The sequence below is a fragment of the Podarcis liolepis genome, assembly GCF_965112155.1.
Source record: "Podarcis liolepis genome assembly, chromosome: 1".
NCBI lineage: Eukaryota > Metazoa > Chordata > Lepidosauria > Squamata > Lacertidae > Podarcis > Podarcis liolepis.
Window position 1 is genome coordinate 58,692,622 of NC_139554.1, and position 18,559 is coordinate 58,711,180.

The 18,559-nt window shown below is 43.8% G+C and overlaps 1 protein-coding gene across 1 annotated transcript; it reads left to right on the forward strand.

Moving 5' to 3' along the window:
• The first annotated feature begins 1,234 nt into the window (after positions 1 to 1,234).
• Positions 1,235 to 16,511, forward strand: FGF3 (fibroblast growth factor 3). The gene is made up of 3 exons (XM_083465778.1): positions 1,235 to 1,522; positions 11,582 to 11,685; positions 14,607 to 16,511. Exons 1-3 carry the CDS (start codon positions 1,243 to 1,245, stop codon positions 14,937 to 14,939), a joined length of 717 nt encoding a protein of 238 aa, XP_083321904.1. The 5' UTR covers positions 1,235 to 1,242; the 3' UTR covers positions 14,940 to 16,511.
• Positions 16,512 to 18,559: the final 2,048 nt, after the last annotated feature.

The window sequence follows — 18,559 nt, forward strand, 5'->3', positions numbered from 1 at the left end:
ATTGTATGACAGCCATGCGACGTTCCCATACCTAGTGGAAACCAGGAAGCTGGCCGAAATTTGGCTAATTGATTGATCCACCAAAAAGTGTTTCCTTTCATCATTCCATACAAAAGGAAATCGTTTAAATCACCAAAGGCTGTCTGTGAAATCTTTGAATGCTGCTGGTGGTTGGTGGTTTCTCTCCCTCCCCCCGCGATTCTGGAGCTGCTGTCCAAACCTCTTTTCTCATGCTTCCTTTTCGTTTTAAACGTCTATTTGGACGCCAAGTCGTCCGTCCTTGTCACGCATTGTGAGCCTGTGGGGATCGAGAAAAGCCGGTGCCCGACCCCAGGAGCGCGTTTCTCTCAAGGTAGACATTTTCAGATGCAAAATCACTTTTTCAGTTAGGAATTGAGGGGGGGGTTGGGGGGGAGAGAGAGATAGGAAACCACCCGCCCCATCCCTCGTGTGGGTGACTGGGTGGGTGTGAGGGGGCGATGTGGTGCTCTGCAAAAGGCCACCCGGGAGCGTGCGCGCGCGTGTAGATGCGCGCGCCCTCGCGGCTGGACGCAGTGCTGCGAGCCTGTGCGCTCTCATCTTGGATGCGGTCTGGAAGCTCACCCGGGACTTGTCTCTTTTCCTCTCTTGCGCTATTATCAGATCAGTCTCCTGTGGCCGGGAGCGCCTTTCCTATGTACGAGCCGTCGATTAATGCGATGTCCCCCTAGCCTCTCTCCTGGCATTTCGGGACCCCCGTTTCCCTTCCTACCTCCTCTCCCCTCCCCTCCTTTTCCTCCCCCGCCTCTCTCCCTCTCTCTCTCTCTCTCTCTCTCTCTGTCATTCTGGAGCCCTGAAGACTGCCCTGATCGCAGCACCGCCACTTAATCCAAACAGCTGGGCCTCTCCAGTTTGCTTTCCTCGACGACGTCTATTTACTTAAAGAGATCTAAAACCAATTAAGAAGGGGGAGAGGAGGAAGAGGGAGGGAAGAAGACGAGGAAACCGACCTGGATTGAAAAAAACAAACAAGCAAGCAAACAAGCGAGCGAGGGAGCCAAGGAGCCCCCCTCCCCCCGCCCGCCCGACGAGAACCACAATCTAGTGGCCGCCTCGTCCACGCGTCCCGATTGGACCCGGCGCGCCGGTGGCCACCTAGGAGAGCTGCCTCGGCCGCTGCAGCCCGGCGCTCTTCCCTGATGGGCCCGTCGGGGCTGTGCTGTGCCCGGAGCTGAGCGCCGCTGCGGCCCCCGCCATGCCACAATGGTGACCGCCTGGCTCGTCCTGCTGAGCGCCTTGCAGGCGGCGCGGGGCTCCCCCGGGCCGGCGGCGGTCGGCGGGGCCCCCGTGGGGCCCCCGTGCGCCCGGGGAGGGCCGTCGTGCGACCCGCGCTGGCGTAGAGACGCGGGCGGGCGCGGCGGCGTCTACGAGCATCTCGGCGGAGCGCCGCGGCGCAGGAAGCTCTACTGCGCCACCAAGTACCACCTCCAGATCCACGCCAACGGCAGGATCAACGGCACCTTGGAGAAGAACAGCGTATTCAGTGAGTACCGCTTGGCCCCCTGCCCGACCCACACCCGCTAGCCGAGCTCCCCGAGCCCCGACGTGGAAGCCAGCCCCCCCCCCCCCAATCTGGCTCCCAAGTCGAGGAGCGTTCAGCCCCGACGACCGGGCCTCGCCGCCGCCTCTCGGCGATTCGACGGCTGCTCTTCGGCCACCGCTTTTTGGGTCCGGGTGACGGGACACCTGGAGAAACCCACCCGATGAACCCCATGAGCCGTCGAGAATTAAAGGCTGCCGCTTAGAGGCATGCAAAAGGGATCAGGCGTGTGCGCTGCGAGGTTACCCACGGGAAATTTCTCACCCAAGGTGAGATTTTTTAAAAAAATAAATTTAAAAATCAGATCAAAGCGGGAGGTTTTAAAGCAGAGATTGGATGGCCATCGGTTAGGGATTCTTTTGCGGCGATTCCTGCGCTGCAAGTGGTTGGATTAGATGACTTTTAGGGTCCCTTCCAACTCCACATTTGCCGAAATCCCCGTGCCCGTCTCGTCCTTTGTGCAATCTTGATATGTTGTAATAATACCTTCGCTTTATTTGAGCCAGGGACTAAAATTTGAGTTCAAGACCCTGATGGGTCTTCAAGCACATTGTGTTTTTTGGGTGGGGGAGGCACGCTGAAAAAAATAAAAATAAACATTCGCACCTAGCTCCGGAAACATACCGTAGCATGTGTTGACTTTTGCCAATTCAGCTTGAGCGAAACGTAGAGGAGTAACAGTCCCTATTGTACACAATGGGGGGGAAAGCAGGCATTCTCTGGCTTTGCCAGTTCAGCCTTGGAAATTTTAAGCAATGATTGGCAACCTGTACAGAGAGATGCTTGGGATAAAGGGTCTGGCCAGGGCAAGTGAGAACCATAAGGATACGACAACAAGACCATGTGCAAAGTATTTTCTGTTGGCCGTTGGATAATCACCACCAGCTTCCAGATAAGGCAGTGGCTGAAAAGATGTGCATGATAGATGGTTGGCAGTGCTTGTCTTTTTAGGGATAAATTTTAGAAAGGTTATTCTACCCACCCACCCTCAAGCAACCAGTCCAGAAGACATTATAAATATACCCCTCAAAGGAACACAGCAAGTAGGTTAAAGATCAATTTCATAGAAGATAAAGGCTGTCAGTGGCTACCAGCCTCAGTGGTTATATTCTGCCTCCATGGGTGTAGGCAGTATGTTTCTGAAGTTCAGCTGCTGGAAGCCATGGAAGGTCCCAGATACCATTGGTTTGCCAATGAGAACAGGATGCTGGGCTGGACAGGCAACTGACTTGATCTGGAAGGGCTCTTCTTAAGTTATGTTCTTGTGCTTGTCAGTCATCTTCCAGTGGCTACCACTGATGCAGTGGATTAATAAATGTACAGTGGTACCTCGGGTTACAGATGCTTCAGGTTACAGATGCTTCAGGTTACAGACTCTGCTAACCCAGAAGTAGTACCTCAGGTTAAGAACTTTGCTTCAGGATGAGAACAGAAATCGCGTGGTGGCAGCGGGAGGCCCCATTAGCTAAAGTGGTAAAGTGAGGTATCAGGTTAAGAACAGTTTCATGTTAAGAATGGTCCTCCAGAATGAATTAAGTTCTTAACCAGAGGTACCACTTTATTAGTCTTTAAGGTGCCATGAGACACATTTGTTGGTTTTGCTACAAAGAAAGAAAGAAAGAAAGAAAGGAGAGAGAGAGATATATTACCAACACTACCGCTCTGGAAATTAAATCTGCTTCTGTGGCACGTCTTAGTCTAAGAATTGTGGCTGTTTTGCTTCCACATATTTAATTTTTCATTTTTTCCTGTATTTTCTGCCTTGCACTTTACATATCAAATACTCCCTACAGCCAAACATAAGACACAATGGGAAACAAACCACTTTGTGTGTGTGTGGTCACATCCACACTATCCATTTAAAACACTCTTATGACACTTTAACCATTATGGCTTCCCTCAAAGACTCCTCGGAACTGTAGGAAGGGTGCTGGGAACTTTAGCTCTGCGACGGGTCTCCTAACAACTCTTGCACCCTTAGCAGCCTACAGTTCCCAGGATTCTTTGGGTGGAAGCCATGGCTTTTGAAAGGACTTTAATGGATGGCATGGATGGAGAAAGGCTAGTTCCATCATAACTAGGACTAGTGAGGCTGAGATCATTTATTTTTTTTGCCTCTGGATGATGCGAGTGGGGAATATATTTTTTTGAAAGCAGCTTCTAAAATTACACACACACACACCCAACTAGGCTGTTCCTCTGCCGCTCCAGACAGAAAGCAAAGGGCACAAAGGAAGGGGCTGCCAAGAATCCCCAGTAAAGGTCTTTTCAGGTTTGTCTCTCCCCAAAAGGAGAGGAGCGGGTGGGAGCCCAAAGGACTTTCCTCTCCTCTCCCTTTTGTTCCTCCTCTTCCTGGAAAACTTTCCTGGACTTAACTTGTTTCTCCCCCCCCCCCTCACTCCTCCTCATCTCTCCAAATATACATCCCTGTGGGGAGGAGAATCAGTGCTAGAAGAAGCAAAGAAGCTCTCTGGGATTGACAAAAGTTGAGGATCCACTGGGGACTGCCCCTTAGTTTATCCGTCTCCTAAGGTGTGAGTTCCCAGGACCAGCTTTCAAATCCCTCTTCCCTTTTATGACACCAGGTCAGATTGCAGCACTAATCCTGGAGAGGGAGGCGGCTGGTTTGTAAATAATGTGTCAAGATGACTTTCACACTTCCGCCTGTTCATCTCAGCCTGTTTGTTTGGTTTCCCTTCCCCTCCTATTCACCTTGTTTGATTTGTCTTTGGAGAGTTAGGGCACATTTTCTGAATGGACTGCGGACATGGTAGGATGGGCACATTTGCTTATCAAAGGCAGGCTGCCTGTGTTAAAGACTATCCTGTGCAAAAGGAGGAACATTGCAGTCAGAAGTCAGGGCGCACTCAGACATGGACACCCATCACTCGGTGGCAAGGGTGCAGGGGTGGCATAATAACTGTCATCTCAAGCAGTGCTTTCAGGCAGCACAGTAATTTTCAGTGGAAGCAGTTCAGGCCAAAGCAAAACACTCTAGCAACTCCTGCACATCAAAGGGACTTAAAAGTGCTTAGCTCTGGCTTGGTTTTGCCACACCTGACTATGTGCATCACATACCTGGATCATGGAATCATAGAAATTTAGAATTGGAAAAGAGCCCAATGGTCAACTCCTTCAACCCCCTGCAAGGCAGGAATCTCAACTAAAGCATCCTTGACAGATGGCCACCCAACCTGTGCTTAAAAACCTCCAAGGAAGGAGAGTCCACCACTTTCCGAGAGAGTCTGTTCCACTGTTGAGCTGCTCTTCCCATCAGAAAGTTCTGCCTGATCTTTAGCCGGAATCTCCTAACTTGAAGCGGTTGGTTCGGGTCCCACCCTCCAAAACAGGAGAAAACAAGTTTCTTCCCTCTTCCATGTGACAGCCCTTGAGATATTTGAAGGTGGCTATCATATCTCCTATCCTCTGCTATGACCAGCTTATATTCATTGTATAAAACTTTCACAAAGGTTCCTCAAGACTCTGTGGAAAGAGGAAATATATTTCAATTAATGTCTTCTGGGCAGATATAAATGAAGCAGATTAAATGAAACAGATTAAGCAGATAAGAATTAAACTCATTGAGATGTTCAAATCTTGGTCAACTGTGCACAGCATAACCCCTCCATTGTACCACACCGTCATAGAATTGCTTCAAGAGGTTTAATCTCAGGCATCTTCAGGTAGGGCTGGGAGAGGCTCCCACCTGAAACCCTGGAACGCTGCTTTCGACCAATGCAGGCAGCACTGAACTAGACGGGCCAATGGTTTAATTTGGTTTAAAGCAGCTTCCCATTTTGACACATGCCTACCCAATCTTTTTTCCTTTGATCTCAAAGGAAAGGAATATCATTTCTTGAATGCTTGCTGTTCACCTGCACAGAGAAGAAGTGAAAATCTACTTATGAGTAAATTTACACATACATCCACTCAGTGGCACTCGTTCAAGTGACAGCTTGATCAAACACTTCAGACAGAGATTTAATAGCACAATACTTTTCAGTGGTGGCAGTTCGCACATGTAACTTAAAACCATCAAGTGATGCCATAGCACAATGGTGAATGTGCCAATTGTGGGATATTTTAAATGCAGTCGAGCCAACAATTTTGCTAGATAGGCACAGGATAGGAGCTGAAGCTCACCGAGTTTTCCTGTAAACTTGCTAGAATGAACCCTGTGAGAGACACTCCCACTGTGCCCTGCCAGAAGGAGGGCATAGCTATATATTCTCCTACCTGCCTGGGCACACCCTCTTTCTCTCTTTCCATCTCTTTCTGCTCTGCCAGCAACGTGAGAACATCTGCTGGGTCTGAGCTCCAATGCTTGGACTGCATCTTAAGCTGGACTTAAGTATGTCTTTGTAACTGCATTACCATTTTAAGTCTGCCTGAACAAAGCTGTGGTTATCTGTTACTCTTCAACAAATATTCTGAGTGAGTAAATGTTATTTCTACCTGTTAAAATATTGCTTGTTTGATTATTGCTTTAAGGGGGAGAAAAGAGGGAAATACAAGGAGAATCCAGTTTGCCTTAAATCATCCTGGATTTCTTAAACTAAAAGGCTAAAACTAGCCTATCTAGCTTCCCTTTTAAGCTGCAAAGGGCTAGCACTCTGCTGAACTCACAAACGTGAGTAAGGATGATAGCTACTAAATATACCCTCTCCTAGCATCTAGTCACATCCCAGTGCCAAGCAATTCTATGGTCCTGCCATGCTGGCAGCCAGTTTATGCCCACATGTTGTCAGTACATTACCCACCATCACATGTGACTTGGGTGAAAAGGATATATGCACAGAAGGAGCAGTATTTAAAATATGGCTTACTTCTTCATTGCCATAGAAATCCCAAAGCAGGTTACATTCAAATCAAATGCACGATGTATATTAAAACAAACCGGGCAGGAAGAAAATTGGTTCATCTATCTATCTATCTATCTATCTATCTATCTATCTATCTATCTATCTGTCTGTCTGTCTATCTATCATCATCTATATCTATCTATCTATCTATCTATCTATCTATCTATCTATCTATCTATCTATCTATTATCTATCTATCATCTATCTATCTATCATCTATCTATCTATATCTATCTGTCATCTATCTATCTATCTATCTATCTATCTATCTATCTATCTATTATCTATCTATCTATCTATCTATCTATCTATCTATCATCTATCTATCTATCTATCATCATCTATATCTATCTATCTATCTATCTATCTATCTATCTATCTATCTATCATCATCTATATCTATCTATCTATCTATCTATCTATCTATCTATCTATCTATCTATCTATCTATCTATCTCTATCTGTCATCTATCTATCTATCTATCTATCTATCTATCTATCTATCATCTATCTATCTATCTATCTATCATCTATCTATCTATCTATCTATCTATCTATCTATCTATCTATCTATCTAATCTATCTATTATCTATCTATCATCTATCTATCTATCTATCTATCTATCTATCTATCTATCTATCATCTATCTAATCATCTATTTATTTATCAATATAATGTCAAATGATTCAGGAGTCCTCACAGAAAAGCCTGGATAAATAAATAGGTCTTTATCTGGAACTAAAGAGTTTCCTCTAGCCATAACTGAGAAAGGAGGGAATTCTGTAAATGGGGTGCCAGTACCATGAAGGCCCTGTCTCTCCATTAGGCATCTGTGTCCTGAGCTCTCTCTCTCTCTCTCTATATATATATATCTTGAACTTAGCACAGCAGCATATATAGGTAGCCATTGGAATTCTTTTAGAACTGGTGTAATATGCTCACAGTAGACAGCCCCACACAACAGCCTAACTGTGGCATTTTGTGCTACCTGCAGCTTCTGAACTAACCTTAAAGGCTTAGAGCTCATTATAGTAATTCAGAGGTGGGGAGCTGGAGGGAGCTGGTGGGCAAGAACCATATAACACACCCCAATGAGCAACTTTGTTGGTCACCTGGTAACAGCAGGTGCGTCTTTAGTGCCAATCACCTGTTTGGTCTGGAAGTGCACCTTCAAAGAGGATCCCTGTAACCATTGATCAGCTGGTCATCAGTTACTGGGAGCCCCTTTGAAGTCTCTGTAGAGGAAGAAATACTCCTAAAAATGGAACATTTTTAAAGGGTCCCTGAAAGGGAAAACCATAGTGCCGCTGATTCCAGCTGATTGTCAGGGCTTTAGTTTTGCAGGGCTCTATTCAAGCACCGACCACCAGCTTATTGTTGGTATCCATGCTGTGCTTTGAAGCCCCAACAATCTCTTGAATGGGCTTCAACAGAAAGCATGGCTTGAAAGTGCCTTGCAACTGTACAATGATCAGCTGTAAATCCCTGTTTGGTCCAGCCGTGACTTTATTACAGGGCAGGTGACTGGCCTGGCCAGAACAGACTGGCAGGCCAAATCAAGCCCATAGGCAGGTTTCTCATTTCTGCAGTCATCCCATGATATCCACACGTTGAGTCTGGACTCCTATTCATATTCATATTATTGTTTAAATTTGTTAGTTTAATTTTCTTGCCACAGGCAGCTCAAAGCAACTTGACAAAAAGCTAACAAAACAAAAACAAGAAACCCATACATTCATAAAGACCGGGGGGGGGGGCATTAAAAATATCCATACAGGATGAAAGCCCACCTAGAAGCTGAAAGGCTGCATAAAAGGCTACACAGAAAGAGGGCTACCCTGGTTCAGAAATCCACTTGTAACATGGACATGTCAGGATGGAGCATGGGGAAGCTGCATGATATTGGCAGCATGGAGAGTGGTCCATTCTCCCTATCCTGTCTAGGCATGGTCCCTCTTCACATTATTAGTACAGTGGTACCTCAGTTTAAGAACAGCCCCGTTTACGAACTATTTGGTATACAAACCCTGCAAAACCAGAAGTAGTGTTCCGGTTAGCAAACTTTACCTCGGTCTACGAATGGAAGCTAAATAGTGGAAGGGCACCAGTGGCGGGAGGCCTCATTAAGAATCATAGAATCATAGAGTTGGAATAGACCACAAGGGCCATCGAGTCCAACCCCCTGCTAAGCAGGAAACACCATCAGAGCACTCCTGACATATGGTTGTCAAGCCTCTGCTTAAAGACCTCCAAAGAAGGAGACTCCACCACACTCCTTGGCAGCAAATTCCACTGTCGAACAGCTCTTACTGTCAGGAAGTTCTTCCTAATGTTTAGGTGGAATCTTCTTTCTTGTAGTTTGGATCCATTGCTCCGTGTCCGCTTCTCTGGAGCAGCAGAAAACAACCTTTCTCCCTCCTCTATGTGACATCCTTTTATATATTTGAACATGGCTATCATATCACCCCTTAACCTCCTCTTCTCCAGGCTAAACATGCCCAGCTCCCTTAGCCGTTCCTCATAAGGCATCATTTCCAGGCCTTTGACCATTTTGGTTGCCCTCCTCTGGACACGTTCCAGTTTGTCATTAGGGAAAGCGCATCTTGGTTTAAGAATGGCTTTGGTTTAAGAACTGACTTCCGGAACAGATTAAGTTCATAAACCAAGGTACCACTGTATAGGATTGGGGCTATAGCCAGAATCCTGTTCTATGTAATGACATTGCAGGTGGACTGGGAGAAGGTGTGGACTGAGGCTATTCCTGCCCTGACATGCCCCCATTGATACCACTCTCGAGTCTTTCCACTAGCAGAGTTTTGTCAGTGGTGGGGATTTGCCAGCATATCTCTGCTTTGCCAGTCCATCCCTGAAGTTACATCAATGATGTTTTTCTATGATCTGCCAGTGCAGAGGACTTACACCAAGTCTTGAGGCTTCTCTGCCAGTATAGGATGATGCTCTGAGTGATGTACATACATGCAGGTGAACTGGCCATAAGACAGTTTCAATGCAAAAGAGAGTACAAAATAGCTCCACCATCCTTCCTGTGAAGGAGAAGGCAGTATTTTTCAAAAACTGTTAAAAGACCTTAACTGAATTTAAGCAGGAACAATTTCTTAGTACATGAGATAACAAATTCAGTATTGAAAGCAACAAGCTTTTAAACTACTGGTGTCATGATCTGAAATGAAAATAATAAATCTGTGTGTGAATGATGTTGATTATTCTGACAGCATCTCCCAAGTGCTTTCCTATCTGTTGGGTCTCCGTACATATAACATTTTTTCAGCGTACATATAAAATCTGTTTCCCACTCCACTCCGTGGAATGTCTAAAACCATCATGTGACTTGCATGAATGTGATGGACAAGTGTTTGAAAGCATATGTCTAGTTATTTGTTTTTACATGTTGTGTTTTCTACTGTTTATTGTACAATGCTTTGTGAGTCTTGGGCTTTAAACGCAGAATGCATTTAAAACACACACGGAAGCAAGCAGGCAAATACGTGTCACATGGCTACTCTGCTCAGAGAGCCAGGCTTGCTTGCACACTCTCTTTTGCATGTTAACATAGTGGGAAACACGAGTTGGTTGCTCTTTAATGTGTGAAGCAGTCCGGGATACATGCATACCTTTGGCTTTCTTGTTGTTTCACTTGTCTGGGCGATGAGACTCTTTCCTTTGATGGTCTGAAATAGTTCCACTCTTTGAATGTGGCTTAGACTGCCACATTGTCCTTCCCTGCAAGGGCTGCGCTGACTTTCTAAATGACAGACTCCATTCATGGTTCCATACGTGGCTTCTAAGATGCTTCAGCCTCTCGTCTGAACTCCATTTTGCCCTCTGGAGATCTCAGCCGAAGCATTGTCCCGAAATGGGCAGCTTTGTGGTTTGCTTCAGTAAGTCAAGCACCCTTGTGTCCCCTAAGAAAGGCATTAAAGGGGATTTAAACTTTTTATAGACATATAGGATTAGGTGGCCCTCTAGTTCAATGTCAGATCTTTCTTTTTCTGAGGCAGTTCAGTCTCAATCAAACAGCTGGGGATTTACTAGCAAGAGTTTGCTTCAAACAATTCCCATGCTTTTATTTTTCTTCCCCTTCCCCTTTTCTTTTCAATACAAAAGGGTTTGCTTATGAACTAAGTGGTGTATGCAGGTATCTTGTGAGATGGTGTCCTTAAACGGGATGTTTCCCAGATGGAAGTAGCATTTGGGCAATTTAATACAGTATTAACAGCTGAAGACACAGCCCATTCCCTGGGAGACCCAGCTTCGCAATTCTTGCTCAGTTCTAGATTCAGTCCATAGCCTTGGACAAGTGCCTCTCTGCATCATTTTTTCACTTCTGTGGGAATTGTAATAATCAACTTCATCAACTTATTGGGAGGATGAACAGATGACAGGCAGTGTGATGTAGTGGTTAGAGAGTTGGACTGGGACCTGGCAGACCAGGGTTCAAATCCTCTCTCACCTGTGAAGCTCTCTGGGTGGCCATGGGCCAGCCATCTGCTCTCAGCCTAACTTACTTCACAAGTTCCAGTTACAGATAGGTAGCCGCGTTGGTCTGCCATAGTCAAAATAAAAAAATTCCTTCCAGTAGCACCTTAAAGACCAACTAAGTTACACGAAAGCTCATACCAAGAACTAACTTAGTTGGTCTTTAAGGTGCTACTGGAAGGAATTTTTTTATTTTTACTTGTGAGGATAATATGTGGGGGGGGGCTGTGTATGCCGCCTTGAGCTCCTTGAAGGAAAGATGGGATACAAATGAAATAAATAAATGAAATGAAACAAATCAGTTTGCAGAGCAATGTGTCAATTATGAACACAATTAAGTGGGAGATGCAAAGATCTCTGGGGTGCCTCGTCCCTCACAGTGTTGGGTTTCATATTTGCAATCTGGTGACCTCCAGAGCTTCTGGGTATGAGTGCCTGGCAGCACGGATCTGAGACAAGTATGTAGTCCCAGTGACAACAAGTGGTTCATGATGTAAAAGTGGGAGGTTCATGATGTAAAAGTGCTATAAAATTTGTTAATAATAATAATAATAATAATAATAATAATAATAATAATAATAATAATAATTCATTGCACATCATTGTATATCATTAAGCCAAAGCCTTCCTTTTCTGTTTTAGGCATCCTTGAGATTACTGCAGTGGACGTTGGGATTGTTGCCATCAAAGGCTGTTTCTCCGGCAGATACCTGGCCATGAACAAAAGAGGCAGACTTTATGCTTCCGTGAGTGCTATTTACAACAGAAGCCTCTTAACTATGGCAAGGAAACTGAAGCATCCTACACTGGAGTGCCAGTCATTTTCAATGGGGATTTAATACCATTGTAGTCCAAAGGACGCAAATACTGGTGTCTATGTACAAACGTTTATAGAGAACAGAAATATGTCCTTTGGTTTTAATGGGGGGATTAAGTAGCCAATGCTTGGAGGCCTCTAGATAAACTATTATGGTAAGCACCAGGCATGCTCATTTTCCTTTCATGTGTGCTGCTGATCAGCCAAGGAAGGAGGGAGAGAGGGAGAGAGGGAGAGAGAGAAAAAGAGAGAAAGAGAGAGAGCTCAAGGGATTTATAACTACATAAATTTACATGTCAAGATATCCTTTTAGAGACTGTAAGTAACTCACTCAGGTGAATAAGTGTAAAGAGGTAAGGAAGTCTGCAATTCACATTGTGATCAGGAAGGTTTCTCAAAAGAAAAATCTCCTGGGGATGTCAATGGGAGTCCCATTTGCACAATGCTATGAATGGGCTCCCAGTGTGCGTAAAGTAATTTAAGTTGGGATCTAACACAGCAGAGAGGTGCAGCACCAAAGCTGCTAACAGACGGAAAGAATGTGCAAATGAAATGAAGTTTTCCTCCAACACTTTCCAATTACCCTTCTGTACTTTAATCCGACTTCCTGGTATGTATATGATAGGATACTTTACAATGAGGATTTGAGAGATACTGCACTGCCAGATAAGGAAGGCTGAAGAAGGGTTTTAACACACATTTACTGTGCATATTATTTAATGGAACCCAGTGCAATGTTGGGGTGTGTGAGAGAAAGAACTGGGAGAAAAGCAAGAGAAAAGCATTAACCTGTAGTGTTAAGATGAGGAAACGACTCCATCTTCCCTCTCAATAACCCACGTGCAACATGTGGCTGAGAGACTGCCACTGTCAGCACCCTTAACAAGCCATCATTCCAGGATTCTTTGGGGACAGCCATGACAGTTAAAGTACCAAACCACTTTTAAAGAGTGCTTTAAAAGTATGGCGTGGATGTGAGTTGGCCGCATTAGTTAATTAATTACTGGATTCCACGGTTAGCCAACTCCCCCCCTCAGAATGGAGCATATGAGTTTCCCAAGTATTTTCCCAAGCATTAGGGATTATTGTGCTCTAGATCAAGCGGCTCCTAAACTACCCTTTGGACCCCTAGTGGTCCATCAGTTTTGTTTCAGTGTCTGTAAAAATACAATTAAAAAAACAACAACATACAGCATCTAGCACAGCGCATTAAAATTGCTACAAAAGACCAACAAATCATTGAGTGGCCCCTCAGGAATTTTCAAATGGTCCATGGGAAGAAATGTTCTGGAACCAATGCTCTAGATGAGATGTTAGAATCAGTGGGTGAACTAGCTAGAGCAGCAACTGATTAATTGCTGGAGGCCAAACTCCATCTGTGAGGACAAATTTTAATTAGTTGGCTGAGAGAATGGCAGGCTTTTGTTCTTTTGGTTTTGGTAACTTAGGCATCTTTAAATATCTCCAAATGCATACACACAATATAAATCAATGCAATTCAGTGATTATAAATTTATACAAGTCATTGATTCATGATACATTGACTAAAGAATTATTTAGGTCAACAGTCGCAATTAAAATTCTACCTATTTTTGTTAATTTTTCATCTGCAGTTTCCACCTGCAACTTTCTATTAGCAATAGGTATTTTTCAGCACTTATCCTTCAACTTGGAGGGCCACAAAAATTGTGACCCACCAAGCCAAACACAACCCACTTTTCATAAAGAGATATATAAATATGCCATATTTAGGGGAGGATTTACAGTTCTTTTATATATGAAGAGTTGTCCACAACTCTGCCATATCTCCATAGACCTCTATTCTGTTAGGCAGCTTTCCCTAATAACTATAACTGTGGTTAGCTGAAAATAGAAGCAAAAATGTCTGATCTTCCCATGTCCATGCCAACAGGGGAGAAGGCATGGAGCAGTGTGTGAGCCCAGGCCTTACCCAGCCTTGTTGCCATAATGGCAAAGTATGGTTTAGCATTAAGTCTGAATGCAGCCACTCAGGCTTCATTTAGTCTTCTGACACTGTTGCCTTCCTTGCTATGTTGTGTTTTAATGTTGTAACCCATCCTGGGACCTTAGCTTGAAGAGCAGATAATAAACATAACAACAACAGCAAGGCAACTTGTTTGCATGTAGAAAACCATTATATAAAATAATTGCAATTGCTTCATTAAACTTCTCTTTATTAGTGTTTTTCTTATGCATTATCCTTGTGAGATTTGCAGCCTTGGATTCACAGCTGGGGTCTACCTGGGGGTCCCTGATGTAGTACAATTGAAGAATGGACCTATTGACTCCCTCTGCTGGGCTAACTGATAATTCCCTTCTTGTAGCCTTTTCAATCACATCATGCTAGGAGAGTAGCCAGTGCTCCCAGTTCCAGGGGAATCAGAGCTCTGAGCATCAGAAGTAAAATATGTGGAGAGCTACAAAACAGATGAAGGAAACTATGGGAAATGGGCATACCCTACAGACAGTTAGTCCATGGACTATTGAACTGGACATCTCTACAAGTGCTGATTCTGTTGGAATTTAAGCATGTCTAATATTCTCCAGAGCAGAAGCAGAGAAGCTAATTTTCAGCCTCAGGTCCACATTACTTCATGGGCAACTTTTTGGGGTCACATGCCAGAGCCCTTAGTTTTGCTTAAATTGTGTGAATAGTTTTCAAATTGATTCTGCATGCATACAGAGTTTTTGATCCCTGGAGGTCCCGACTTGTATCCTCTTTTATGTGCCACTGTTAGCTTGCATGAAGACAGCTACATTTGATCTGAAATAGCCATTAGTTCTTCTTTTGGATTTCTGGAACTGATGGTTCTCCTCATTACATTACAGGAAACCTACAATGCTGAGTGTGAGTTTGTGGAAAGGATTCACGAGCTAGGCTATAATACGTATGCATCCCGCATATACCGGACTGTGCCCAATGGAGCCAGCGGTAGGCGCAAAGCTAGCGCTGAGAGACTCTGGTATGTCTCCATCAATGGGAAAGGACGACCCAGAAGAAGCTTCAAAACCCGTCGGACCCAGAAATCTTCTCTCTTTTTGCCACGGGTGTTGGATAACAAAGACCATGATATGGTCCGACTATTCCATACAAATGCTAAGTACAGAGAGAGCCTGCTAAAGCCTCCGAGCAAGAACCAGAGGAGACGCAGAGGACACTAAGGGATGCTCTGTGGGGAGGGCAAAGGATGGAGAACCAAGAAGACAAGTCAGTGTTCATAGTGCTACTAAATAACTAACAAATATGACTGCGTGATCAGTGTGGACTCAGAAAGTAATGTTACGCTGTATGTATATATTTTACCAGTTGTCTCACCAAACATACTTGCTAATAGGTGTTTTAGACTTATAATCCATTGTTAAGGGCATATGATATAATAAATCACAGCATGTCCACGTGTAAATTAGATGGATGCAACAATTCTCATTGTTTGTCTTTGATTCTTCTTTCTCAGTTGCTTTTTCATTAAGTATCACCATTTTGTTAAATTAAGAATATTTAAACACAGTCATCTCCATTCCTCCGTAGGGTTGTCATCTGTTCAGAGAAAACTTACTCTGATGGAAATCAAATTAGTTTTAATCAATTACATTTGTATACATTGGCTTATGACAAAACAATAGTTGAAGAAACCCTCCCTCCCTCCCTCCCTCCCTCCCTCCCATCACTTGAACCTAGTTCCCACTGAATTTATGGGATGACAGACCTGTCCCATTGATTTCAGTGAGACTTCGGGTCAACTAATGTTACATCTTTACATCTGAATCCAGCCCAGTGTTTTTAGACAGTGTATGTATGTGTCATGGGAAGTACCACCTTGGAGGAGGCATAAACGTGCAGTTTTATATTTTTTAAAAATTCGCTTTGAAAAAAGAAGTATTGCCCAGTTAATTTGGGATACCTTCTGAGTTTATTAAAAAATATCATGCAGTGCAATTCTGTATGTGCATACTCAGAAGTAAGTCCCATTGAATTCAATGGAGTTTACTCTCATATATGTGGGTATAGGGAAAAGGTTGCAGCCCTGGCTTTCAGGTACTTATCATTGTGCAAACATAATATTCCCCTGCTCCAATTTAGAACAAATATTAAGAACTGCAATTTAAGAATGATTTATTTTGTAAAATCTTCTTTAAATTAATTTGCCTTTCATTTTAATCAACAGTAACTACCAGATATTAGTCATTACTCTTTATTAATGTGAAATGCTAAGCAGAGTGCATTTCGGGAAAGATGCATGCTGCTAAGATTATTGTTCTCTTTTTTTAGTTTTGTTTGTTCAAAACTTGAGGATATTTTAAAATAACTTCCTGTGCATCTATAAAGCTTGCTGAAGTGTGATATACATTATTTAAAATCAGGCATCAGGAGAATATTCAAAACAGGTTGCTAAATGCTATAACAGCTTCTCTGCTTTGACGTGGAACTATGTTAAATCACTTCGTTGAAAGAGAATAGCAAAGTTCAAATATCATCTCACACAACATTTAAAAGTACATTGGAGGCTTTCTGAAATGGTTGTGTTGTGCCACTTGTTAACATATTCAGTGTGAGATAGAATGTGGGATGAGATCAAATGCAATACTGGCCAGTGGCTGCTACAGGATTTTTCTTTTCTTTATAAACCCAAACTAATTTCAGAGTCTTGTGTGTAATTTTATTTAGGTTCCTACCAGCAAGGGGGTCAAAAGAGTTTTGGTACCTTAGATACACAATTATTGTGGTATGCCTTTTCCCAGGCAAGAGCTTGTTTCATTTGATGTATGAAGCATATATAAATAATATTTTTTAAACTTCTTTTGATTATCAGCAATGCTAAGCTGGTCCTTTTGTTTTTCTCTCTCTCTAGCCTGGATCACATGTTGTGTTAAGCCAGAGCAGAGGGGAAAGGTTTGTAGGGAACACAGCACTTGGTTGGAGATCTGGATCATCTGATCTGATGCAAGGATAGAGAACCACTTTATCTCAGTGGGCCAGATCTTTATCTCCTCCCATCCTCAGGCCAACTTTGACAGGTGAGCAGGGCTGCCTACACGTCAAACATCTGACAACATGATGACTGATAGGCAGTCCCACTCACCTCTCAAAGTTGACTCACGTGGCAGGGGGTCCACTCTGCAGCACATTCCCTGCAGAGAACATGCTGACAAAGCAGCATCGAGCAGAATTGACTTCTTCGCTCATCAGTAGGGATTCAGTCCTGCTCCCTGAAGGTATGTGGATAGGACTCAACTTTAAGGTGAAAGGAGAAGTTTCCTATCTGTCAGGGTCCAGGATGAAGGCTGCATATACACCATACGTACATTCAAAGCACATGACTTCACTCAAAGAATCCTGGGAATTGTAGTTGTTAAGGGCTAGGAATGGTAGCTTTGTGATGGGTAAAACTACAGTTGCCCGGATTCTTTGGGGGAAGTCATGTGCTTTAAATGTGCTCATATGTAAGTGTGCATGTACAAGGGGACAGGGGATTCTGCACCTTAGTGGCGTAGAATTTCAGCAGCTGTAACTTCTCTTCTGCATACTGTACTGTAGGCTGCATTCCAGGCACTGATTTTGTTTGAAAACCCCGGCTTCAGCAACTGAGCTTGGGGATCTTTCTCCCTGTGTCTGGATTAATGTATGGCAACCCACAGCCCCAGCCTTACCCTGATGCCACATGAGGCTAAGGTCAGAGCTGTCATGGTGGTTGACAAAATAGACAGGTCTTGCAATATTCAGGCCAAACTGATCATTTCACAATCATATCAGAAAGTGGAGAAATCACAGGGCCTCAAAGCTATACTGATTTTCAGAGATAAATTTAAGGATCTCATAGCTACCTGAACTCTCTTGACTGCTAGGCTTGAGAAACAAGCAGCTCTGTAATGTGTCGTTCCAGAGAAATATGACCATAACGAACTGAATTGGCTTTAAGAAGGATGCAATTTTATGCTTTCCATTCTACCTATCCATTTCCTCTTCCTTTCTTCTTTTTTTCTTTTCATTTCCCACTAGTAAAACCCTTTCTATATAGAAATAAGTATTGGATGCTTAAGACATCCTCCCCTCTTTGAAAGAAAGAAAAGCTATTTTAAATAGGCCTTTGAAGATTTCAGCAAAGCTCAAGTTCAAATGTCTCCTGTTTCCTTTTGGAAGATCTGAAGGATTTGGGAAGGTGAACAAGCAAAGCTATAATTAAAGAACAGTTGATGGTAACCATCCCCTCCTGGTTAGCATTCTCAAGCCACCTCCAAATATAGACTGCAAAAGAAAACTTCATCCCGTTTTAGGCTTGCAATAGTTCAGATGCCTCAATGGCAGAGCAGAAAGAAAGGCCTTCTGAAAAGCTGAGGGCATACACAGAAAGTAGTAATAATAATAATATAAATAGCGTGCCCCTCCCGTCACACAGAAAACCTCCCAGTGTTCGTGTGGGATGACTGAGAAGCACATTTGGATGATGGCCAGTTGTGAGGGCGCCCTCTGCAGGAATTAAGAAAGATACCTACTCCTGACCAATCCTCCGTCCCGCCCTCTGCCGTGCTCTACACTCACAGGGTGCTAAATCTGCCACTTGGGGAGGTTGCTGGCGCTGGCAACCCATGCTATGTCACTGTCTGGGAGTAAGCCACACAGAATTATATCAGACATACTTCTGAGTAGGCGTGGTTAGGATTGCACTGTAAGTTTCTGTGAACACTGAATTTTTAAAAATTGGTTGGGAGGGTTGACTGGTGAGAAAGATGAGGGAGGTATGGGGGGTGGTGCATGCCATGGATTGAAATGTTTTGATGTGGGC